The sequence below is a fragment of the Hesperophylax consimilis genome, chromosome 14 (genome assembly GCF_061612785.1).
Source record: "Hesperophylax consimilis isolate HC1 chromosome 14, BYU_Hcon_1.0, whole genome shotgun sequence".
Lineage (NCBI taxonomy): Eukaryota > Metazoa > Arthropoda > Insecta > Trichoptera > Limnephilidae > Hesperophylax > Hesperophylax consimilis.
This window is the reverse complement of record NC_142849.1, coordinates 14,111,519-14,137,956: the sequence shown is the minus strand read 5'-3', so window position 1 is coordinate 14,137,956 and position 26,438 is coordinate 14,111,519. Positions and strand designations below refer to the sequence as shown.

Sequence of the window (26,438 nt, the reverse complement as noted above, 5' to 3'; positions counted from 1 at the left end):
ACAGTTCCTTGTCAAAAACAGAGGTTTGCAACCATGTTTCTGTCAAAGCAATTACTTCTGAATTTTGTGAGATAACGTTTCTTGAAAATTCATCTATTTTCGTGTTTAGGCCACGAACATTTTGATATTTTAATTCTAGTATCGCCATTAAGTCGGCACGCTTTTTCCTAGGAATTTATATTTTGAAATTGAAATTCCTGCCGGCCAATTTGCTGCGTTTAAGAATGTGTCTTCTTTGTCTTGAGGAACGCCAATTTTAAAGGAACTGTAGTTCCCTTTCGCATTCAATTTGACAATGTCGAAATCTATGTTTGCTTCTATAGACCTAAGAAAGGTATTTATATGCTCGATTTCGGTGTTCGGGCTAAAACGCCAAGCGTGAATGTAGAATTTACGTTCGACGGCGCGTAAAGAGGTGTCTTTCCTAGTACCCGTTATTGGTCGCGTGCGTTTCCGAGGTTTGCGGGCTTGTGTTTTCCAGTCTCCTTGGTCTTCCGGGTCGAGAGAAGGACGGTTTGGTTCTTCTTGATGTTGCGCAGCAGGCACCACTTTCCTCTTTCTCGGTTTTCTGTTTTTCTTTGGTTTTTCTGTTTCTTCAGGTTTATCTTCACCGTTGTGAAATATTTCGACAACCTCCGGAATTTTCGATGGTGTCGGGATATTGTCCGCAGGTAGGGCGGGCGGGGCGGGTGGGGCACCCGGATTGCTGGTTGCGCGCCCCTCCGTACGGTATGCCGCCTCTAGTGCTACTATCTTCGCCGATAGATTGGCGAAGGTAGAATTTTGAGTGACAATAATATTGGATTGCTCACCAATTTTGATGTTGAGCTCCTTTATATGACTTTTAAGTCCTCCTATTTGTTCCGTGAGGTCCTTTAGGGCCGTGGTAATTGTTTCCCAAGCTTGGGATGATCTGGTCGCCATATCAGATAGTTGCGATGAATATAGTTGTCATTAATTAAATATTCCGCGAACTCTGAAAAACCTGAACTAGTTAAGCATCTTAAGTATTCTTTTGTTCTAGTTTCTACATTACGTGATGTTTGTCCAATATAGAAGGCTGGACAATCATTACAACTAATTTTATAAATGCCTGAGTGGCTTAAATTATCCTCTTTGTCTTTGGCGTTTACGTTGCACCCATCAATGTAAATCTCAGACACCAGTAGAAAAAGCCTAAATAAACCCCAAACTGAATAAATTAAAATTCATCGATATAGTATGCCTCCACACTAGGAGTTCACCTGTGTTGTTGCATTGAGCTGTTCCGTACTGCTGCCTGGTGAAGATTACTATGATGACAGGATAAGGAACCAGAAGGAAAGGAAGAAGTGACCCCAACCTGAATGGAAGCTCATGGCGATGGCCATCCGCTCAACAAAGAAGTCCTTGTAGCGTTGCACCAGCGGGCTGAGCAGCAGCTGCGCCAGCTTTCGGGGCCCCATCATGGGGAAGCGCACGTGCGACATGGTGGCCGCCACCAGCTGGGACATATGCTCTTCTGCCTCGTGCTCCTGGACGCCCTCCATTGCCAGCAGGCGCGTGCGCTGGTGATCCAGCCACCGCACCACCAATCTAAAATACAAAAGACAAGTAAGAAAGTGCAGGGCACTGGCAGAGAGGGTATTAACCACTTAGAGCACAGGTAAAATAGGGTTTGACAAATGACAAAATTCATGCATTCATGAAACTTTGTTCATACATTCTTTTCAAATAATCTCCCCCTCCCCCTGCACCTCTCCCTAGAGGGGTGTTCCACCACTTTATTTTGAGGGGACTTTTTTCATTTCATTTGTTACTATTTTACCTGTACTATTAATAATATATCCCTAAAAAATATGATTTATTTTTATTTATCACTGTTGGTGGAATCTCTAACACATAACTTTTTTCATATATGTATTTCATTTACTATAATATAATATGTCTTTTTATAAGCCTAGAAAAAATAAAGTATCAAATGATAAAAAATGCTTTGAAGTGTAACATCTCCTACTTATGAACCCCTTGGTTGTATATATGTATAAGCATTTTTTAATGTTTTTTTGGCATAAACCGAAACAGAACTCTGGTATTAAGCTGGAATTTAAAGCCTATAGCCGTCTTCGTAAGGAGTGCATGATTTTGCCTGATTCCGAATGATACACACCGAGATGCAAAACCTTAATTTTTGGGAATTTTTTTTTTTACGGGATCTATGTCACCTTCGGGAATACTATGTGGGGAGTCTTTCTGAGGAGAAGATGAGTGAACATTTATTTTGAATAGATCAATGTTGTAGGAGGAAGAAAACAGATAGGCCGGCAAATCTTTCCATAAACGAGCTGTTGAACTCAAGAACGAGTCATGTGAACACTGTAAATCGTGTACAAATGTTGGGGGCGCCTTTGGCGTGTTTCTCGGGGCATCTTCCATTGAAACACTGGAAGAACAAGGGCAGGATTCCCACCTGACACCTGTGCTCTAAAGATTTCAATTCTTTGTTAAGATAGGAATATCTTTCAAACGGCCCGCCCGTTTTTGCACAAGGGTTTTTTCAAGTCTTGACAAATGTAATTGCAATTCCCAGTGTTAAAATCTATCAAACAGACTGCCCATTTTTGCACAGAGTCAAGGGTTTTTTCGAGTCTTGACAAGTGTAGTTGCAATTCCCAGTGTTTACTATCAGTGTTAAACTAACATTGAAAATAGAATAATAATTAGATTAAATTAATAAGTCACAACATATTAGCACATATTTAAATAGACACCAAACTGGCCGCTTTATACTTACTGATAAAGTCCAATCTCATTATGTACTACGAGATCGTTTTGGTTCAGTAAACTGATCAGGATGTCCGGCTCCAGGTTGCCAAAGTTGGCCGTGTCCGCTATTGTCTCTAAGTTCCATTTTATACAGTTTTGACAAGCCTGTAAAAGAAGAATTTTGTCAAGATTTTATATACCATCTCTTGGCCAAGGATTTGATTCTTTTGAAAAGATATTACGTAAACCTAATATGTACATATTTAAATAACATGAATACGAAAATATAAGAACATTGATGACTCAAGTATGTTAATAGTAAGACCTCATTGATTTAATCAGGTACTCTGATAGAGTTTTCTCATGCTTAGAGAGAGAATTCTAGCATAATATATAGAAAATACTAGGTGGCGGCTGCCCCTTGATGTCATTTGGACATTGATCCCCCAAAAATATAAGATGATAAACATTATTAATGGGAAATCTAATTTAACCCTAAGGGTCCCTGCATTTGCAGTGTTGAAGAATCGTGCCCACGCATAGTACAAAGCACTGCAATTGCAGTGTCGACCTAATACATTAATTTTGCTTTCGGATATTACCTTTACTGGGTTGATTAAAGACAAAAATAAAAATATCACTCTATCAAGTATGGTATTGTCCAAGTGTCGGATTTAACAAAAAAACCTTTTTATTTATTGAAGTATTTTGCCAACTTGTAGAAGGTTATAATTTGATTTTAAAATTACAATGGCAATAGTGAATAGCAGTGCCAACCAGTTTGTAAATAAGAAGCTATTGTATGAACCACCCTCAGTCATTCTGAATTTTTACCCTAAAATAATCTTCTTTCTCTGCATTTGCAATACAATAAATAAAGTAGACACTATGTCGTCACAAGTAGGCAAAATTTTATATTCCGAAGGGGCTCTGGGTGGTCATTACCCAGCAGCGATAAGAGTATTATTTATTTTCTAAATAAAGAAATTAAAATTATATAGAAGGTTTCCTTTTTGGCTTTCCTCTGTTCATCTAATTGGCATTTTGAAGAAAATCAAAATACATGCATGCGTACTTCATTACCTTAGAGTCCTTAGACAATCATTGGAAATCTAAATGAAAGTAGTTATTATTATCTCTCCTATTATTTAACCCTTTAAGCTTTTCAATAATTTTGCCCAGTTTGAAATCTTTCCGATGTGTTTTAAATGTGACATGTATCTCCAATTCTTTAATATTTTGAAAATTTTATTTAATTGATAAACGACCGTGTATGTGAAAACCTTACTAATTGAAACATAAATAGAAACTGACATAAAATAGTTCATGGAAATTGCAGTATTTAGATATTGGATTATTATTTGTCTCGTCAGAGTGCAAACTGTTTCATACTTCACTTTAAACTAGGAAAGTAAAAATGGTTACATGGATATAATGTACATAAATCAAAGACGGGACTAAATTGATTGTTTGCCTACCTTAGCCACTTGCAAGTGTCCGCAGGCCATGGTGTACTGCAGCCATTCCACCAGGTGGCCCAGCAGAACAGCGTGGGCCAGGTGGCGGGACATGTAGGATACGCACAGGGACACTAGATCCTGACCACAGAAAAATATTATATTCGTAAATTCTTCCCTCTATTCCATTACATAATGGGGGTGATTTAAGGGCATATAGTGTTAACCTCTACAACTCTGGCCATCTATCCCATCTTGTGGCACGTTTTCCACAATATATGTGTTTTAGGAAAACTTCACGGATCACATGTGCAACACCCGCCTAAGGGGATAGCCGATCGATCATCACATATATGATAAGGTTTTAGAACAAAGAATCATATTAAATTATAGAATAAGAGAGTTTGATAATACGAAATTGAAAATGGACAACAATAACTGGAACACTTTGTTATGAATAAGTATTTGACACAATGTTACGATACTTACTTAGCCCATAGATGCGTTAATAGGCTGTTATTGTGTGTGGTTTTTCTAAGTACATTATTGACTGTTAATATGAATGAATAGTGGGTGGCCAAGTTTGACTTTGTTGGTCTTTGAGGGCCAACGCGCCAGAGTCCCTTCCAGTGGTTGAACTGGAAAAGAGCTCGCCAAACCGACCTACCGACGGTAGAGCATAATTCTCCATTCAGGGCGGGGAAAAATATATCCCATCTACATGATGTTTGAAAGGAAGTTGCAAGGTTGTAGAATGAAAGTAATCTGGATAAACTTTGGACTGGCCGTAACAAATTATATTTGATAAATTTCACAGAGAAATACAAAAAAGGTGAAAACTTACCCCCATCGACCAGAACGTAGAATCTATCTACCCTGTCTAAAATAATAAGAACGTATTTAGTTATGAGGAACGAACACTGAGTGCCGCGAATGGCGGAGTAGATGAATCAGCCATGTAGCTAGAGGACGGCAGCATCAGGATGTGGCTGGCCGACGGCCCAGTGTGGTCCAGCCAGTAGGAGTAGACGGCATCAGAATGTGGCTGGCCTACGGCCCAGTGTGGTCCAGCCAAGAGGAGTAGACGGCATCAGAATGTGGCTGGCCTACGGCCCAGTGTGGTCCAGCCAAGAGGAGTAGACGGCATCAGAATGTGGCTGGCCTACGGCCCAGTGTGGTCCAGCCCTGAGTAGACGGTTAATCCGTAAGTTGCCCTTCCACGAAGGCAAGGTGGAACTTAATAATGCTCTGAATCAAAATGCACACGGCGAAAACAGATTATCGGCAGAAATAATCACCGATCGCTTGAATAAACTCGGATTACCACCATGGCCACGCATGGTAAAAACGTTTTCATTATTCACGCCACCCGGGGCGAATTCCACTCGCGGGAAATATGACTAGACTTCTAATCTCGAAGCACAAACTGAACATTTCGGTATTAATCGCAAATCCATGAAATAACTTTCGATTAGAGCCTCAGACCTCCAGAAATAATAATTGACCCCCCGACCGGACAGCCTGTCTCTCCTGTGACCGGCCGGGAAGTGCCACCATCTTGAATTTCTTCTCACTTCCTGTTAAAGTTCTAAGTTGCCAGAGCATAAACAATAGACAAGATAAATCACAGATTTGACAGGTTCTTACTTAGAGTGAAAATCGTATGTTATTTTCATAACATTACCCCGGTCGCCCCCAACGTGTTTGCCCTCAAACACAAGGAGAACAAAATAAAAGCCTGAGCTAAGAGATACCCTAACTTGGTCTGATGGGTTCCTAAAACATACATGATATAATAACATAAAAAAACGAGTTATATAGCAGAAATGTACTAAAAGTAATAGTATGCTTGCAAAAGGGTGTGCCACAAAATCAGTCGCGCCCATCATGCGTAAGACATGATGGATGAGTCTGCGGCGCATCCAATTGAAGTTCAGAGTATTAGATATAACAAAATCAGAACTTAGAAATAAAGACCTTAAATTGTACACAATTAGCAGTAAGAAGTTACGTGGACGGGGCCCGTAATCACCCGCAGCATGTACGACGCTGGGTGATGTATTCTGACTCTCGTCTGGGACTACCGTAGACGTAGCATCTATAACAGAATAGAACTTAAAATTAGTATACAAATATTATCACTAAAGCATGACATCAATATACATCAAAACATTAAATATGCACAAAGCATCACTGTTCAGATTCACTTTTTTAAATAAGCCAAAGTAGGCTACACTCGTAGATGGTGTACCATCTGCACTTTATCACTGATTCTAAATCCATTTTGGAAAAGAAGAGTTCCTCTATAGAAGAGTATTCCTATCTAACTCCCTAAACTGGTCTCGTGGGTTTAGTTTTTCTGACAGTTATACAATAGAAAACAACATATAAGTTTATTTTACCATTGGTATATGAAATACAGGATATAACCAACCATTGTAAATGAATGGTGTTATGAATAGTCTTACAATCATCGCAAAAATGATGCCACATTATTTAGTAAACAACCATCGTTAAAAATGGTGCCAATAGAATTGTTAGCGACCATCGTAAATAAATGGTGCTATAAATAGTCTACAACCATCGTTAAAAATGGTGCCAATCAATTAAGTATTCGTCTTTTGTCCCCGAGGGTTCAATTTGTAAATTGTAGTATTAGTGTAACTAATTACCGAGGTTCTCACAGGAACCAATCAATCACTAATTTATTTTTAGGATTGATTTACATTTTTCAAATGATGAAGTTTTAATATTATATAAATTTATTAATATTAGTTCAGTAGTAACTTGTTTATAGAAACTTAACAAGAATTTTTTGTAATAGTAAAGATACTTACATAGACAAATGGGCAATGAGACCTATGTAAGCACAATATATTTAAACTCGGAACATCTTGAAATACTGGGCGAATAATTCCATATGTTTTTACTTAAAGTAATACAATATAAAGGTATATGAACACAGTTCATATGATATTAAGCTTAGAATACAAGAGGATATGCGGGTTCATATCGTCGTATAATCCAAGTTGACATAAAAATAAACTTAAAAATAAATATGAGCTAAGTTGAACTGATCGTGACCAGAAATATGTATGTATTTGTGTTTCGAAGCATCTCACATTTGTATATATATTTTATAATCTACCAAATTTTAACTTATTATTTTAATGAGAAATTATACTCGAGTAATCAACTGGAGTAAAATTAATTTTCCGTGAAGGACAAACTTAAAAATATGTATATTTTATAATCTACAAAATTTTAACTTATTATTCTAATGAGAAATTATACTCGAGTAATCAACTGGAGTAAAATTAATTTTCCGTAAAGGACGAACTTAAAAATATGTATATTTATTAACAAATACTGGTCATAGCAATCCGGATGATCAGGCCGTACTGAAATGAGCAGTATTCAGAAGATTTATTTAAAGATAGCACCTGTAAAGATGGCCAGTCTCCACACGATACTTTATGGTAGAAGACTAAACTGGTATGTTATCTGATTTTACTATATCTTTGACATGAAAGTCACCAGTTTCCTTACCATTTAAATCAGCCAGTGTATAGACTAGGTCTGATTTTTTTTTAACAACAATATTTTGAACAAAACGAGGTGCCAATTTTTGTGAAAAATAGTTCAAAGCATTGGATAATACAAAGTTTCTTCTCCAGACTACGTCTCCGACCTGAAAGGTAACGTTTCTTCTCCGTAAATTGTAGTGATTAGCGCCTTTTTTAAATGCTGCAAAAAGAGCGTTTGAGACTTGTTCATAAATTGTGGACAGTCCATTCAATCTGTCAGTGTAAATTTTGAGATGAGAGGAATCTTGCGGACTGGATACTTCATCTGCTAATGGATTACGGTGGAGATCCCCATCTAATATTTGTTCTCTACCGTGCATAACAAAGAAAGGAGTAAATCCTGTAGTACAATTTACGGTATTATTCATTGCCGATTGAATTTGTGGGAGAAATTTGGACCAATTACGATGATCTGATTCCACTAATATTGATAGTGCCGTGCCTAAGGTTTGATTATACCTTTCAACAACATTGTTCTGAGGTGTGTACAGTGAATTGTAAAATGGAGGGCTTATATTGTAACTTTGTAATAGTTCTTTAAATTCTTTAGAAATGAACTGTCTCCCATTATCACATACAATGGTACGCGGTACTCCGTGTACAAGGAAAATATTTTCCTCTAAATTTTTAATAATACTTCTCGCGGTTCCTTGGCGTAGCGGGAATAACCAGGTATATTTAGAGAAAACATCCACGCATGATAATATCACTGTAAAACCTGAATAACTTCTAGGCAGAGGGCCTACTAGATCCACTGATAACATCTGCATAGGTCTCGTAACTTTTTTATAATTTGAAGAAATTCCATTAGGCGGGGCTGTACTAATTTTGTGTGCTTTACAGACGGCACATTGATTTACGAATTGTTTCACCTCTTTGTACATATTTGGCCAGAAATAACGGAGTTGTAATTTTTTATAAGTCTTAAAGACTCCTGGGTGACAAGCACGAGAGGATTCATGTGAGTCTGACAAAATTTCCCTTCTGTTTTCCAGAGGGACTACTTTTTTCCAAGAAGTATCTTCACACAGAGGTAAACGGGTTTTTGTGTGACGAAACAATTCATTTTCACGTATCTGAAAGTTTTGAAAACGCTGAGGACATTCTTTGCAGCCTCTCCAGATATCTGTATACCACTTATCGGTGGACAAATTAGATTCAATGACTGCTATTGTAGCTTGGTCCATTCTCGAAAGTACGTCCGGGACGATGTGTTGTGTGCCTTTACGATGTATAACATCGAAGGAGAATTGAGATAAGCGAGAACTCCAACGTGCAAGACGTCCACTAGGGTTCGATAAAGATCCTAACCATTTTAAACTAGAGTGGTCAGTGATAACAGAAAAATGTGCCCCTTCTATATATGGTCTAAAATGTGTGACCGAGTCTAATACTGCTAACAGTTCACGCTCTGTGATACCGTAATTACGTTCATGTGTATTAAGGCACCTAGAATAATAAGCGATAGGGTGTTCTATCCCTTCAATTGATTGTATAAGGACGCCACCTATACCCACAGAGCTTGCGTCACAATGAATAGCAAAAGGCTTAGTAAAGTCTGGACAACTAAGGACAGGAGCAGTCGTAAGTGCTTCCTTTAATTTATTAAACGCTGTTTCAGCTTCTTTCGACCATTTAAATAAACTTATTCCTTTTTTTGATCCAGTAAGTTTTGACAGGGGAGCAGCTATACTAGAGAATCCTTTTATGAAACGTCTAAAATAACCACATAGCCCGAGAAAAGCTCTTATTCCTTTAGCATTTTTAGGAATTGGAAAATTTTTTATACTTTCTATCTTAATTGGGTCGGTGCGAAGACCTTTGGAATCCACCATATATCCCAAGTATTTAAGTTCTGACTTACAGAATTCACATTTTTTTAAATTAATCGTGAGACCCGCATCTCTTAACCGTTCAAAAACTTTAATTAACAGTTTAAAATGAGATTCTAAATCTTCAGACACTAAGATTAGGTCATCCAAATAACAAAATGCGTTCTCATCGAACTCTGGTCCAAACAGAGCGTCTGCTAGTCTTTGGAGTTCACTCGGAGCGTTTTTTAACCCGAAAGGCATCCGAGTGAATTCGAACAAACCGCGACCGGGCACGACAAAAGCTGTCTTTTCACACGAATCTTTGTCTAGGGCGATCTGCCAAAAAGCCTTTGACAAATCTATTGAGCTGATATATCTGGCTCCACCAAGCTTGTCCAGTATGCGAGAGATATACGGTAATGGATAACTGTCCCTAATTGTAAGATTATTGATCCTTCTGGAATCGAGGCAAAAACGACCCGTTCCATCTTTCTTTGTGACTATTAATACTGGGCTAGACCAAGGTGAGCGTGAAGGACGGATGACTCCTAATTTGAGCATTTCATCTACTTCATTATCTAATTGTTTCTGTCTAGCAGGAGAAAGAGGGTAATATCGTTGTTTAACCGGAGGACCCGTAGTAATAATTTTATGTTTGACTAAGTGTGTTAACCCTAAACCTTTCTTTTCAAAAGAAATGGATTCAAATTTCTTAATAATTTTGGTAAGAGTTTTATTTTCCTCCTTGGATAAGGAAGAGGCTGGCTGAATAGCTCTCAACTCATTGATATGACCCGTTCGTTGAGGATTGGGTTCTTTCGGAAAGAGTTCCGGCGCGACTTGAAACACTTTCCAAAAATTTACTCCTAAAATAAAATTAGGAGATAAAGAAGGGACGACGTAGAAAAGTACATTATGTGTTATAGACTTGTACGTAACTGGCAATGTCATTGTACCTAAAACACGCTGATTTGTTCCATCAGCTGTAGAAATATTGAAATCAATATTAACTAATTTATAACCTAATTTTAAGAAAACTAAATGAATATCTCCTCCTAAACAGGAGATTGAAGAACCACTGTCAAGTAGTGCTTTATAAAAATTATTTCCAATAAAGATATCCGCAAAAGGTCGATTATCCCTTTCAAGCTCGGAATCCTTCGGCGGCGGTACCTCCACCTCAGAACTCGAGCCCGAAAGAAACTGTCTAACCAAACGGAGCCAACTCTGCCACTCGCATTTCCTCTGCGCAAAGGAAGGCGCGTGAACAGAGCGACTCACATTTAGTTTTTTGATTCTCTATATTTTAAAGAAGCAACCCTAGGTTTAGAGTTGTTGTGACTCTTCTTCCTACATTCCGATAGTAGATGCCCCCTTAATTTACAAAAAGAACAATAAATATTGTTCCCTGAGGAATTTGATTCAGTATGACACATCTCCTTTTCTCTATTGTCATTGGAAGTTGGTTTTTTCGAATGATGGTTATAAAAAACCCGAGAATTATTATTGTTTTTAGAATAATTGGCATTATGTTGTTTATTATTATTATTATTATTTTGTTTATAATTATAATCCGTTGAACGATTAGTGTGGGTACCACGATAAGAAGGGTTATGATTAAAATTGAAATTATTATTACCCCGTGAATTGGTATAATAATTTTTTGTATTATCTTTAAGTTGAGTATTGTAAAAAGAAGAAGAAGATTTATTTTCCCTTGAATTAGACGTTGAATAAGACTCCAACTTATTTGTAGCTTCGGTTAATTCTGAAAAAGAATTGAAGTCCCGAGACGCAAGAAGGTTGATATAAGTAGGTAATAATGCCGTCATACATAATTGTAATAGTTCAGAGGTAGGTAATTTGGCATCAAGCATGTTGTTATGCTTCTGCATTCTCAACGTAAATTCGAAAGCAGACATACCGGCAGGTTGTTTCATAGAGAAAAGTTGTGACTTTAATTCTATTTGTTTAATATTTGTTTCGAATTGTTTTATAAGTAATGTAGATAATTCAATCCAAGTTAATTCGGGAGTATAGATGGACCTAAACCATAATAAGGCCAAACCCTCTAAAATATCAGGAAAACATCTTACTAAGTCAACATGACTGACGTTCCTAGTTCTACATTTTTCTTCTATTTGAATTATAAAGTCCCTTACGCAACTATTTCCATCAAATTTAATCTTCCAATCATTAATAGTACTTAAGGATGAAGAAGAGGAAGGATGTGATTCGTTATATATTACTTTAGTATATTTTATGTAATTTGTCCCAAATTCGTTGTCATTGTCTGGGTTAACATTCCCCTCGTGATGCTCTAAAACTCTTGAAATCTTAATATTTTTGTTATGCCTTCTGGCCTGAGTTCGCATTTCCTCTAATGTACTGTCCGGTGTAATATTTCTGGATAAAAGGTCCGAAGACAATTCCTCCTTCGTTTTACCATTGATGTTATCTATTAAGGTCGACATCTTGAAAAGTTTAATTATAAAACCGCAAGTATTGAATACAAAATGATTATAAATTAGCTAATGACGATAGCTATGAATATATTGTACTCCCGCGAGGCAAATATATAATTAAATGCACTTATAAGCACTGTATAGTATTGGTTGCATAACATAATTATCGAAACTTTCAAAGTGTATTATTATTTTGACAGTTGTTGTCAAAATCGCGATGTTTGTTTACGCTTGACATTCCTAGCTGTCAAGTTGACACATAGTATTGTGTTGCCCGTAAAATAAAATAATATTGCCCGTAAAATAAAAATAAATTATAATAATGCGTACAAATCGTTATTTATGTTGGTTGCACTGATGGCACTTTAATAAGTTCGCACTGTTGACTGACATTTATGTACCTAATAACATTTATAGGTTATGTTTTATGTGAGACACGTCGAAACAAAACAAATACACATGATTACTAAAATGCTTGCAACTTCGACTCAAAATCAAATAATAAGAACAAATACGAACCAACCACGTTGATGCGCCATGTTATGAATAAGTATTTGACACAATGTTACGATACTTACTTAGCCCATAGATGCGTTAATAGGCTGTTATTGTGTGTGGTTTTTCTAAGTACATTATTGACTGTTAATATGAATGAATAGTGGGTGGCCAAGTTTGACTTTGTTGGTCTTTGAGGGCCAACGCGCCAGAGTCCCTTCCAGTGGTTGAACTGGAAAAGAGCTCGCCAAACCGACCTACCGACGGTAGAGCATAATTCTCCATTCAGGGCGGGGAAAAATATATCCCATCTACATGATGTTTGAAAGGAAGTTGCAAGGTTGTAGAATGAAAGTAATCTGGATAAACTTTGGACTGGCCGTAACAAATTATATTTGATAAATTTCACAGAGAAATACAAAAAAGGTGAAAACTTACCCCCATCGACCAGAACGTAGAATCTATCTACCCTGTCTAAAATAATAAGAACGTATTTAGTTATGAGGAACGAACACTGAGTGCCGCGAATGGCGGAGTAGATGAATCAGCCATGTAGCTAGAGGACGGCAGCATCAGGATGTGGCTGGCCGACGGCCCAGTGTGGTCCAGCCAGTAGGAGTAGACGGCATCAGAATGTGGCTGGCCTACGGCCCAGTGTGGTCCAGCCAAGAGGAGTAGACGGCATCAGAATGTGGCTGGCCTACGGCCCAGTGTGGTCCAGCCAAGAGGAGTAGACGGCATCAGAATGTGGCTGGCCTACGGCCCAGTGTGGTCCAGCCCTGAGTAGACGGTTAATCCGTAAGTTGCCCTTCCACGAAGGCAAGGTGGAACTTAATAATGCTCTGAATCAAAATGCACACGGCGAAAACAGATTATCGGCAGAAATAATCACCGATCGCTTGAATAAACTCGGATTACCACCATGGCCACGCATGGTAAAAACGTTTTCATTATTCACGCCACCCGGGGCGAATTCCACTCGCGGGAAATATGACTAGACTTCTAATCTCGAAGCACAAACTGAACATTTCGGTATTAATCGCAAATCCATGAAATAACTTTCGATTAGAGCCTCAGACCTCCAGAAATAATAATTGACCCCCCGACCGGACAGCCTGTCTCTCCTGTGACCGGCCGGGAAGTGCCACCATCTTGAATTTCTTCTCACTTCCTGTTAAAGTTCTAAGTTGCCAGAGCATAAACAATAGACAAGATAAATCACAGATTTGACAGGTTCTTACTTAGAGTGAAAATCGTATGTTATTTTCATAACAACTTTCTTAATTGTATGCACATGACGCATGCAGACTTAGACCCTTCTTCTATAAGTATATTTAAGTATTCAATACTCATGTCGTGTACTCACGTTGCAAACAACTTGTCGCACAAGGTCTATACACGTCGCTACTGAAATCATGAGACCTGTGTCGCCACCAATCATTGTTTAATCCTCGAAACGCCAAAACTAGGATGCTTTCATAAACTCACACACAACCAAACAGCTATTATAGCTGTCATTTTTATAATCTGTAATTTTTTGTCAACAGTTTTGTTTCTAGCATTAACCTAAAGCACACATTTTGTTACAAAATGTCTGGCACTAGTGACGCCATGTATACAGTCTCGACGACATGAGTGGGAACACCCAAACCCGGGTGGTCGCGGGAGACTGGCGTCACTGAAGAGTTTGCAAAATATCAACAACGTGTGCTCGTGTACCAAACTCCTCACAAATGTATGGCGGTAGTTGTTGAAATACTTGAAACGTCGAGTATTGGATGCATATCCTTGTGGTAGAAGAGCCTAACAGCACAAAATTCAAGTTGCAAAGCATTTGTGATATCACGTGACAAAAATAGAGCACATTTATAATTTTAGGTAGTTGCCCAAAAGTAGACAGATTAGATTGTCCCTACTCTTTTCACACCCTCAAAATAATGTTAAAAAAATAAACTTCTTTTCTACATAAAAATAAAGTACCTACCTTAACATTATACTTGTCTGCCAAGGACAGCACTGGCAACACTGTCTTCTGAGAGATGAGGATTTGGCCGGTGTAGAAGTAGCGTAGAAAGTGCGGAAAGACTTCGGCGCATTGCTGCGTCTCCTTCAGCTCTATGGCACTCTCACACCACTCAGACCATTCCCGATTCATCAGCATAACCTAGAAACATGGCAATAATAAAACTTAGATAAACCAATATCAGGGGCACATAGCAAGCAAGCATTGAAAACACTGCGAACAAAACACTGTGTTTAATAATGAATCGTCCTAAAAAACGACACATAAGCACCATGATGTCTCCTAGTCCAGAGGATATAGGAGGAAAGTGCGTCACGATTGAGGATGCGGATGAAAACAGCTCGGTTACGTCATCCAAAGGCTCGGACGTCACCGAAGTGGAATATCCTTGCGCTTCAGGAGTAGATGTGCTCAATGAAACCCAAGCACATTTGACAGCTCTTCAACTTGTGTTAGCAGAGAAGCAATCTAAGGTCTCAAAAGACCAGCAGCTGAGGATCGCTAGAAACGTATCGGAAGTTTTCAGATCCGTATCTCAGCTGTTGTTGGAGCGCGAGACGATGCGTGCGGATTTAGCTACAGTTACAGCACAACTTAGAATGGCAGAAATAAAAATACGCCACGAGAAGAGGGAAAAAAGGCACCTTGAGCAAAAAATCATACAATTAGAGTCTGATCTCGGGCCTGTAATGCGGAGAGTGGCAGTGGCAACGGAGGCTACCCTCTCTTTTGCTGACATCGCCCGAAAACAGCCATATGATGCTCACCAACCCCCACCAATCACTCAACAAGGACATCGCGTCGGACCACCAAAACCTGCCGTTTGCATCTTTCCAACGGATGCGGACGCCACAAAGGACAGTGACGGTACGAAAAAAATGATTGAAGATACAATTCGGCCATCTGAACTAGGCGTTCGGGTCACGGGAATAAAAAAAATAAGAAATAAAGGTATCTTGATCAATACGGCAACCACGGGCGAACAACAAAAGCTATTAAATGCACCTTGCTTCGACAACTCGAGCAAACTGATGGCCCGACTACCATCAAAGCGTCTACCGAGACTGATATTCTTTAATGTTCCCCGGGACCTGACCGACGAAGATTTTTTAAGGATGGCTCTCACTGGTATTCCCAACGTTGAAGACATTGAAGAAACTATTGCAGGCTGTAAACTAAGTCACCTGGCTGGTGCTCGCACAGGTAACGCTTGTCACCGTATCTACGCAGTACCCGCTACCGTACGTAAATTTCTAGTCGAGCAAGAGAAAGTATTTATAAGCTGGACTATTTGCCGCGTCCGAGATTTTATTGGCCTTACTGTCTGCACCAAATGCCACATGATTGGTCACTCATACAAGTATTGCAGAGATACCAAACCCACATGTGGACATTGTGCTCAACAGAATCATACTGGTGAGTCCTGCCCAAATTCCACCATCAAACCAGTTTGCGTGACATGCACCAGATTTGGTAAGCCTGCTGATCACTCAACTGGAGATAGGGACAACTGCCCGGCCTACATCGCTGCACTCAAGAACGACCTTGCAACTATAGATTATGGAGTGTAACATACATGAGCATAAGTGCCTCACCATCGAAAATTATAATCCCGTGACGAACTGTCTACGAATAATGTATATGAACGCGAGAAGCATCCGTAATAAGTTTGATGAGATCGAAGAAAAAGTAAGAAGTTCGCGGTACATTGTACACGTGCTCGTCATTACGGAAACGTGGCTTAAGATTGGAGAGGAAAAGTTTTACTCCCTGAATGGTTACAAAAGTGTTTTTGCTTCTCGCCCCAACGAAGGAGGAGGCGGCGTAGCAATATATGTGATTGATACTATGAAGTGTGCAATTATTGAAAATTTCTCAAATGAAAATTCCTTTTTAGGTATAACGCTTAGTAGCAGTGATAGGAAACCAGTTAACATCTATGCTATCTATCGAAAACCCAACACAAATATGCAGGATTTTCTAATACATCTAGAAAAAATACTGAACGAAAGTAGACAAGATACATTAATATTCGGAGACTTTAACATTGACATATCCATATCCACACACTCTTCATTAAATTTTTGCAACATCTTACAATCTTACAATTTTTCAATACAAAACAAAACATTTCCCACGAGAGTCACTGATACAAGCTGCACCTTAATAGATCACATCTTATCAAATAGGCAAAACATTCAGACTACTATATCGAATATTGATGATCCACTTAGTGACCATAATATACTTATTGTTGATTATAAGAACAACTTAAAAAAATGTTTTAATAATAGAACCAAATCCCGAATTACGAGACCTATCATCAACAGTATGTCAGTAAAATCCTATCTTCTTGATAACAATTTCACGATCAACTTAAGCAACTCAGAAGACCCTTTTAAAAGTTTCAATTATCACATTAAAAAGGCAATAGAATCAGGTACAACTACACCAAAAACAGGATTAAGAAGTCGGGTACAACTGAATACTCCGTGGTTTGATTCCAAATTAAATACATTAATCAAAGAACGAAACCAGATTCACAAGCAGTGGAAACAAGACCCTGGTAATCTTACTCTTGTAACACTTAAAAAGAGATTGAGAAATACCATTACTAATTATAGGCGAAATCTAAAACACAAATATTATGCGAACAGCTTTCAACAAAACCAAAATAACCCCACTAAAACCTGGAAAATCATAAACTCTATTCTATCAAACCGAACACATAAACCAACTAACGAAATAGAATCCCTCGTGGTAAATGACTGCGTAATTAAGGATCCGAGCTAAATAGCATCCGCATTTAATGAGTTTTTTCTCTCAATAGGAAAAAAGCTAGCAGCTACCATTCCGTCATTCCCGGATGACTGTAATACCGTATTTGTGGAACCGAAGGCTTGCCAATCCTTGTACATGGCTAGGACAAACAAAGATGAGGTACTGAGGATCATCTCTAAAACTAAGCTGAAAGCAGCACCGGGACTCGATGGCGTAACACCATCAGTTCTTAAGACTTGTAAAGAAGAATTAGCGGGTCACCTTACAGAACTTTTTAATTGGTCACTGTCCTCGGGAAAGTTTCCAAATGAATTAAAGTTAGCGAAGATAATACCTATACACAAAGGAGACTGTAAAACATGTATCTCTAACTACCGTCCTATATCACTTCTATCGGTTTTTTCAAAAGTATTTGAGACCATAATCAAAGATAGACTCCTAAAATACATATCTGCGAATAATATCCTTACACCACAACAATATGGCTTTCGGAAAAATTCTAGTACCCAATGTGCCGCCTTTGATTTTATCTCCAACCTTCAACAGTATATAGACCAGGGTGAATATGTGGCAGCCATATTTATAGATCTCAAAAAAGCCTTTGATACGGTCGATCATGAAATACTCTTAAAGAAATTGGAATATTTGGGAATTGTTGGGAAGCCCCTAAATCTTCTCCGAAGCTACTTAGATGATAGATTTTGTCTTGTTGAAGTCAAAGGTGTCTCGAGTGGCTTAGGTAAAATCACATGTGGAGTGCCACAGGGATCAACTCTTGGGCCTCTGCTTTTCTTGCTATATGTCAATGACATAACTAAATGTGGTATCTCTGGAAACCTCCAACTTTATGCGGATGACACTGTAATCTATTATCACAGTACAAGCCTGAGTGACCTGGAGTCTCAAATGAATGTAGATGTCTCAATTCTAGCTAATTGGCTGCGTATTAATAAATTGAGCCTCAATATAAAAAAAACGCACTACCTAACTTTCGGTAATAAGGATTATGTGCCCATGAATATCACACTTGGAACTGAGAAGCTCCAAAATATAGAAGTCACGAAATATTTAGGGCTATTAATAGACTCTAAACTTTCGTGGAATTCCCATGTTGAGCATGTGAAATCTAAAATATCCCCAATAACCGGCGTACTGTACCGACTCCAAGGTCTTCTCTCTACATCTCTACTACGGGCCACATACTATGCGATGATTCACTCCCATCTGAGTTATTTAGTTAGTATCTGGGGCACTATTACTAAAAAACAAATATCAGAAATACAAGTGATTCAAAATCGAGCAATAAGGAATATCTACCGTCTACCGTGGGATACACATATCAAAGATATATATTTAAAGACAAACATACTTCCTTTTACGGTTCTACCTAAATACAATATCACTTGTACAATATTACAAATCATACATAGATCCTCACACACTAACATCAAACCAGCATTTAATTCAGACATACACCAGCACAAAACACGGTCCCAAAATCTAATACACCTAGCATCGTCTACCCACACAACAAAATTTGGTATTAACTCATTACAATATATTGCATATAGACAATACAATGCATTACCTAATGAAATAAAGCAATCAGTAACTAACAAAAAAATATTAGTTAAAACGCTTAAAGATTATTTCCTGAAAATGTTTTTAAACCAGTGAATTTTCGCTCGCTTTCATATGTTGGTTTACTATGTTTCATGTGTATAGATGTCTCTCAGTATTTCTAAAATCTCTATTCTTAACAATGTATTTTTCCTTTTTTATTTATTTTTCTTTTCCTTTTCAATATGTTGTATTTTTTTTTTAAAAGTGTAATATCCTTGTAAAATGTATTTTATGTGTCTGTACTTCCCGTAATGAGTTTTATCTCAACTCATTGGGAATAATGTGTTACTTACCATATTTTTTGTAATACATTATAAATAAATAAATAAAAACACTTTCGTTTGTGCTTAATGCAAACGAACCACTCAACTACCCAATATAGATAGAAACTCACTGAGGGTGACTATCAACAGAACACAGTCACCTCAGCATAAGTCTTTATATCAAAGATCACTTTGACAGAGTTTTATTGATAAAATTTTTAGATAGGACTTAAATTTTCGTCCTAATTTGTTGGGTAGAAGCTCACCAAAGGAGCAAGTGATATCATTAACAGGAGACTTTCACCTCACATACACACACACACCTTACACATGCGGCTGTTGGGAGTGAAAAGTAAACACTAGTAGCCAGTGGTGATTCTTTGCAGGGGGACAGTGGGGACAATCTCCACCAGGTAATCGTCACCTTGATTGGACAAGGTTCTAAATTACATTTATTTCATAAATAACCTTTGAATGCAAAACCACCTCTTTTACTTATTTCTATAGCCAAAATAATTTTCAGAGCCATCTGAGTTGAATTTTAAATACTTGTATGACGAAGTTCTAGCATCAAGCTTCAGGTTTCAATATGTTTTTACCTACAATTCCCAACGACACGGTGAAATATCATGGAATTTCAGAATGCTCCCGAGGTATCTAAAATTTATTTAAAATTAAATTGGTATTTAAAAAATAATAATAATAATAATAAAAGATCTGGTCACCAAACACGGCTAAAGCTATTTCAAGCAACGTTTCAGTATTTTCATCAGAGCGATACTGAGAGCATCTTCCACTCTGGAACGTGCCACAAATATACTACATATTATTTTAAATGAGTTAGTTGTGAAATAACATAAATTAATCAAATAAAATTTACTTATAAGGTTACGTGAAGTTAGAACCCTGCTCAACCAAGGTGACATATTCCCGAAACCTACTTAAAAATAAACAGTTGATGCTTTGTTTACACCAAAATGAATGAATTCTTTGCATAAAAGCAATTAAAATTTGTCGAAGTATAATAAAAAAATTATTCTGGATCGTTTTCCAGCAACTACTAGCGACCAGCCGACGCCGAGCGTGTGTTTCGTCAGTCATTTGATGCATTCTCAGTGCGCAGAGCCTAATGCGCACATGGGGATATTCCGAGAAGTTCCTTTAAGCACTAGAGTACATTCTTTGCGCTTCTTTCTCGTGGGCAATTTCAGATACCGTGGGGACATACCATTAAATTCTCTCGTGACAAATAATACTTAAGGCGATGCACTACGTAGTAATTCAAAATCATGTGTTTTTGGTTTGAAAATTTGGTCGCCTGGAAATTTTTCAGATGCTTTAATTAAATACTGTGAGTAGAATACATCTTGGCCTTTGAAATAATCGATATTTTTTAGATAAGTCTTTTTATAAGCCCAGAAAAAAATAATGTTTAAGGCCTATGAAAACTGCTTTGAAGTTCAAAATCTCCTACTTACGAACCCATTTTCGGTTATGATTTTATTGTATAATGTGGAAAATTAAGTTACTTATAAAATGATCGGAAAAAAATTAAAAATTTACCCCTTAACATCCACAAAATAAAATAAAAGGCACTTTTTGGCCATGTTTTTTTCTTGCATAAATCAAAACAGGCGGATGGTGTTAAGCGGGAATTTAAACCTTATCGCCATCTACGTAAGGGGTGTTATTGATAGCGGCTCGATTTAAAATATTACACAACGTAGTTCAAGAAAGTTACGTATTTTCGGGCGGGAATCGTCTGCTTTCAAATTACGTTCCATGATAAATTTGCAAGATACATATTGATAATTTAATTTATTTTGAATCTATTTAGACATCTAATTAGGTGCATGAGTTGTCTATGAAAATTTTTGTTTGAAAAATTTACTATACTATACTCTCTTCAATCTCGTTTAGCCTTCTGAGATGGTTTATATGTAGGTATATGGTAGGTAGTAATAATAAATAATACCTGAAAAACTTCACTGGTGGCGCACAGTATAAGTCTGTGTGCTGGGTAGCTCACTCCGCCCACCACCAGGTTGATGTCACTCATCAGCTGCTCCGCATAAAGTGTCGCTATCTTGATGAGAACGCTGCCCGAGTTGTCCACCTAAAAGTTATTGAAACATAGATACATGTGTATGAAATTTCTTTGTTTGTACCCATTTTACGTCATCATGCTATTTTACATACAGTCAAATGAGTACGAGGGAACCGACAAAAGTTTCTCCTTATCGCCATAATAACATTATACCTACCTCTACTATCAATATATTCACCAATCTATCTATATAAATAAAAATATTAATCTTCGCATGTTCAAAATCTTAAATCTGTGCAAGTTTTTAACCGATTGCTTTGAAATTTTGACACAACGTTGCATTCGAATGTGTATGTTTTTATATAGATGTCACCTGTGAAAAACAGCGCAATCTGTTGGACAAACATGCTTTTTTTTGACAAACAGCGCCATCTGTTGGACGTAAAAGAAACATGCGCTATTATTTCTCTATCTGCACAACAGACTTAGCCACAGCAACACGTGGCGGGATACAGCTAATGTGTAATATATTTTCAACTTTGGCTGTTAATGCAATTCCCTTTAACACATGTTCCTGTATTCCTCTACCCAATTACCCATTTCCCACCTACATTACCTGTTACCTGTACCTACATTCGATGACATTGCAACTATTTATTTATAAATTACGAGTCAGTTAAGAAAACCGGTGCAGTGAACATGTCCCTTCAGTGCATTTAATTTGAGTCTATTACGGAAGCTTGTGTAGTGTCGACCAAGCAGTCTCCCTCAAGTCCATTATACACGGTGTCCGGAAACTCGTAGTACAAGCGGGAAACTGGAGAATCTACACCACATGGGGAACCCAAAAAAACATAAAGTTTTTTGATTTGAGCATTTTCAAAAAATGTAGGGTTAAAACAGATGTTTTAACCCTGCAGAGCAGAAATATTTTATGATTACACCGGGTTAAATGAAGGGTGATTTCAAAATAATGCTTCAGATCCGAGTTTCTTCATTTGTTTTACTTTCAAATAGTTTTAATTAGTTGGGTACTTTGATCTTCAGTAATAATTTATAAGAATTTGATTTAAAAAAAAAAAAAAAAAAAAAAAAAAATCAACTTCAAACTCGATTTACTCGATAACGAAAGCTCAAATGAAAAAAAAATATACTACAAAATCGACTCCAAATGTGATGTAGATTCACCAGTTTCCCGCTTGTACTACGAGTTTCCGGACACCCTGTATAAATTGAAAACACCAAGGGAAAGTCAGAATTCGATTCCAATTCTAACTGTTAACCACAGCTACCCCAATAGTTGTGTCAAATATTGATTACAGTCCACAATAAAACCACAAACAGATTCGCATACAATATTTGCGACTCCATTGTTTGTGGTCCTTCGAGCCGGATTTGATCCAGCGGCTTATGGATTTACACTCCACAAGGAGGAAGCGCAGCACGGCATAGTAACCTAAAAATTAATACTTTTGGCCATGAAAATTTAAAATGATATCTTAGGTATTTTCATAAATATTAATCCTTTATCATTTACATCTTTATACTCGCTTACTCCTTTACACCTTTTTAAAATTTACGTGCTTGACTCCCCAGATTGTAATTTCCGTGGTCTACAAGTGGGAACTTAGATATATTTTTTGTGATATGTTATCTATATCACAAAAATATAGTATCTAGTCAGGTAAACTCCTTTCAGTCTTTGACTTGAGTGCCGCTTTTGACACGGTTTATCACGATTTTCTTATAACAACTAGAAGAATCATTTGGTTTAAACGGTAGAGTTAAGAACCGGCGGACATTGTATTTAAGCAACTGTTTACATGCCGTGAAGGTGGGCCAAAACCAATCAAATTATGCAACCCTTTCACCTGGAGTACCCCAGGTGTCCGTTTGGGTCCCACTATCTGCATCGTTCTCACAAATAGTGTTGCTAAAATAATTTAATCATTTGGTCTTCTATCCCACTGCTACGCTGATGACCAGAAGGTTTATTTTTACTGCTTACCAGAAGAAATAGACAGTCTGAAAATTCACATAACTGAGTGTCTAGAAGCAATTACTCGCTGGATGACCTCAAACAGATTGAAGCTGAATCGGTCAAAGACTGATGTTCTCTGGACGGCCAAAAGCAGTTGTCAGCATAACATTGGTAACTCCCCAATAACCATTTCAGGAAGTGACATCACTCCAAAGACATGTATCAAACTACTGGGTGTCTTGATCTACTGTGATTTTTCCTTTAACCCTTAAATGCATGATTTATCAATTTTTCTGGAAAAAAATATATTTTGTAGATATTTACATGCATATGCAAGGAAATATAAAGAATTTATTTTTTTTGTAATTTTTTAATGATATTTGATTAAAAAAAAATTGTTGCAGATTTACAACACCATGTATTTAATAAAAAATAATATGAACAATTTACGTATGAAAAAAAAATAAAAAACCTAAAAAAATTTCTCAAAACTAATAAGTGTACCGGAAAAATACGAGTTATTACATATAAGTATTGTATTATTCTATCTACTTACCTAAGAAAATCAAAATAATAACAGCAAAACCAAACTGTAATTCTAACCTCCAACCAATTTTCGAGAATCTTCACTTTGTTAAAGAAAAAGTGACATTTGACATTCGCGAAAGAAAAAAAAGGTGATGCCACTCGATAAAATATTTTACCGTGAACTTGATAATTCTAAAACGGCATGCATTAAGTATACACCAAAGAGTTAAAGGTGGTTTGAACGGTATGTTGCAGTTTTACAACAGTATGCATTTAAGGGTTAACACTCATGTGAACAGAACTGTAAGCACAGGGTTCTTTCAACTAAGGTAAATTAAAGCAGTGAGGAGAAACCTGCCAACAGAGGAGATAAATAAATTCTTATTATATATATATATTCTTATTGTATTATATTGTAACTTATTGTTTATACCACTAGATTATTGCAATGAAATATATGCTCAGTCTCCCCAGGTACCAAATCAACAAATTGCAATCGGTTTTCAACGCTGTGGCAAGACTTATCACCGGCGTATCTGAATATTCCCATATTTCAGAGCATCTCAAAAATCTTCACCGGCTCAAATGTCCTGAAAGAATCCTGTTCAAGCTCTGAATTTCAATCACTTAATAGAATGGCACGGTAGTCAACCCTTAGGTCAGCAGCGTCATCAGCTATCGAAAGGTTGAAGGAACCAAAGCGCACACCGGATACTAAGTTTGGTGAGCGTCAGGACCTAAAGCATGGAATGGACTACCACATGATTGATCACGGTTCAGATCACCTTTTTCGACAGTCACATCCATAAAGTCAGAAACTTTTCACCTTCTGAGTCCGCGACATTATAAATATGTAAAAAACTAAGAATTTGTAAGTTTTTTAATGGTATACGCTGACTACGAGTGCCCAATAAAATTTAACACTTTCCCGACATAATTACAAATTCCTGATGATCTCAAACTGTGCCCGTGGTATTGTTCTCAGGTGCAAAGCTTTCACTTAGAACAAATTTCACTTCGTTTCATTTTTACACTCAAAATAAATATGACATATTGGTAAAATTTCGATCGCGCTGGCCTCGCTTATTATGAATATTTTTTAGATAAAACCTTTAGATTCACCTTAATTACTGTACGACACAACTTTTTGCATTCGGGGCGGTGGAAAATGGTTTGAAAATGTGTAACATGGTTTGTGATTCAAAAGAAAGTGTCCCTTTTATACCGCCTGCTCACGTCAAGGCAAGAAAAACATCCCAGTTTTCAAATAGTTTAGCGGCTACGCTAGGTTTGTGTAACATGGTTTTTGAGATATATATACATATATATACCATGTTACACAAACCTAGCGTAGCCGCTAAACTAATTGAAAACTGGGATGTTTTTCTTGCCTTGACGCGAGCAGGCGGGATTAAGGGGACACTTTCTTTTGAATCACAAACCATGTTACACAAACCTAGCGTAGTCGCTAAACTACTTGAAAACTGGGATGTTTTTCTTGCCTTGACGCGAGCAGGCGCTATAAAGGGGGCACTTTCTTTTGTATCACAAATGCAAAAAGTTGTGTTATACAGTAATTAAGGTGAATCTAAAGGTTTTATTTAAAAAATATTCATAATAAGCGAGGCCAGCGCGATCGAAATTTTACCGACATATTTATCAAAATATCCCACTGGTTAGGTTAGGTTAGGTAGTATAGTAAACTTGTAAAAATAATTACAACATTAGAAATCAACATGGCCGCTTATAATTTGTTAATAAATGTCTATCTCAAACTATTTTCTGTTTTTTTCCATGTTTTTCCTTTATTATTTCAACTAAAATGAAGCATAATACGTTTGCCCCAAGGTAAGTTCATAATTACTTCTCATACCGTCGAGATTTGGCTTAATTTGACAATTTTAGCGCAAAAACAGTGAGGGCACTGCTAGACAGCAAGTTCCATAAGTGCTAATTGAGTGGTTTATTTATGGAGATAATGGTACTAATATCAAATAGGGTGTCTGTTATTTTAATAATTATATTGCGCAAATACCTCAATTGCTCCCACCGCGTCTGGGGCAGACGGGTCCTTTTGAGTTTCTGTGGATGTTCCTGGAGAAGCATCCTGTGGCCTAACATCACCGAATTGCCTGCAAATATGCAAAAATACCGTAAAATGCCATTTCATTATCTTTGTAACTTATGAAACGATAAGATAGTATTACTTTAATCAATAAATATATTTTGCTTACTCTCCGGTAACATTGTTAGCCATTACAATAGAAATGTAGCACTAACTAAACCACAAATAAAAACTATTTACAAAATATATTTCTGAAGTCTTTTCATGTGAGATTTTTTTTTGTTTCTTTTTGACATTAGAATTCCAGTGCTGCCATTATGATGTTTTATTTACCTTACTCTCAAAGTATTTACCTTACTCTCCCTGCACTCGAACCTTTAGCTATTAGTCATAGGCCGAAGTCACACGGGTCGGTCAGGAATCGACAAGAACTGAGTGCTGCTTGTTCTCTGCGCACGGCAGATCTTGGCTTAGCGTCCCGCTACAGTGGCAACGTTGAGTGGTTACAGGGCACAGGTCATTAGTGGTTAATGGTTAATGGGCACAGATCATTAGTGCGATTTT

The 26,438-nt window shown here is 37.3% G+C and overlaps 1 protein-coding gene across 1 annotated transcript in view; it reads right to left on the bottom strand.

Annotated features, from left to right (window-relative positions):
- Positions 1–26,165, bottom strand: part of Tango10 (transport and golgi organization 10) — a 53,730-nt gene extending 27,565 nt beyond the window's left edge. The window contains exons 1-7 of the mRNA XM_089639558.1: positions 26,044–26,165; positions 25,845–25,941; positions 21,229–21,369; positions 14,548–14,727; positions 4,224–4,343; positions 2,774–2,910; positions 1,343–1,575 (exon numbers count right to left, since the gene is read on the bottom strand). Coding sequence (XP_089495684.1) covers positions 1,343–1,575; positions 2,774–2,910; positions 4,224–4,343; positions 14,548–14,727; positions 21,229–21,369; positions 25,845–25,941; positions 26,044–26,066 — 931 coding nt within the window. The 5' untranslated portion in view covers positions 26,067–26,165. The remainder of the gene's footprint in view (positions 1–1,342; positions 1,576–2,773; positions 2,911–4,223; positions 4,344–14,547; positions 14,728–21,228; positions 21,370–25,844; positions 25,942–26,043) is intronic.
- Between the last annotated feature and the right edge of the window lie 273 nt (positions 26,166–26,438).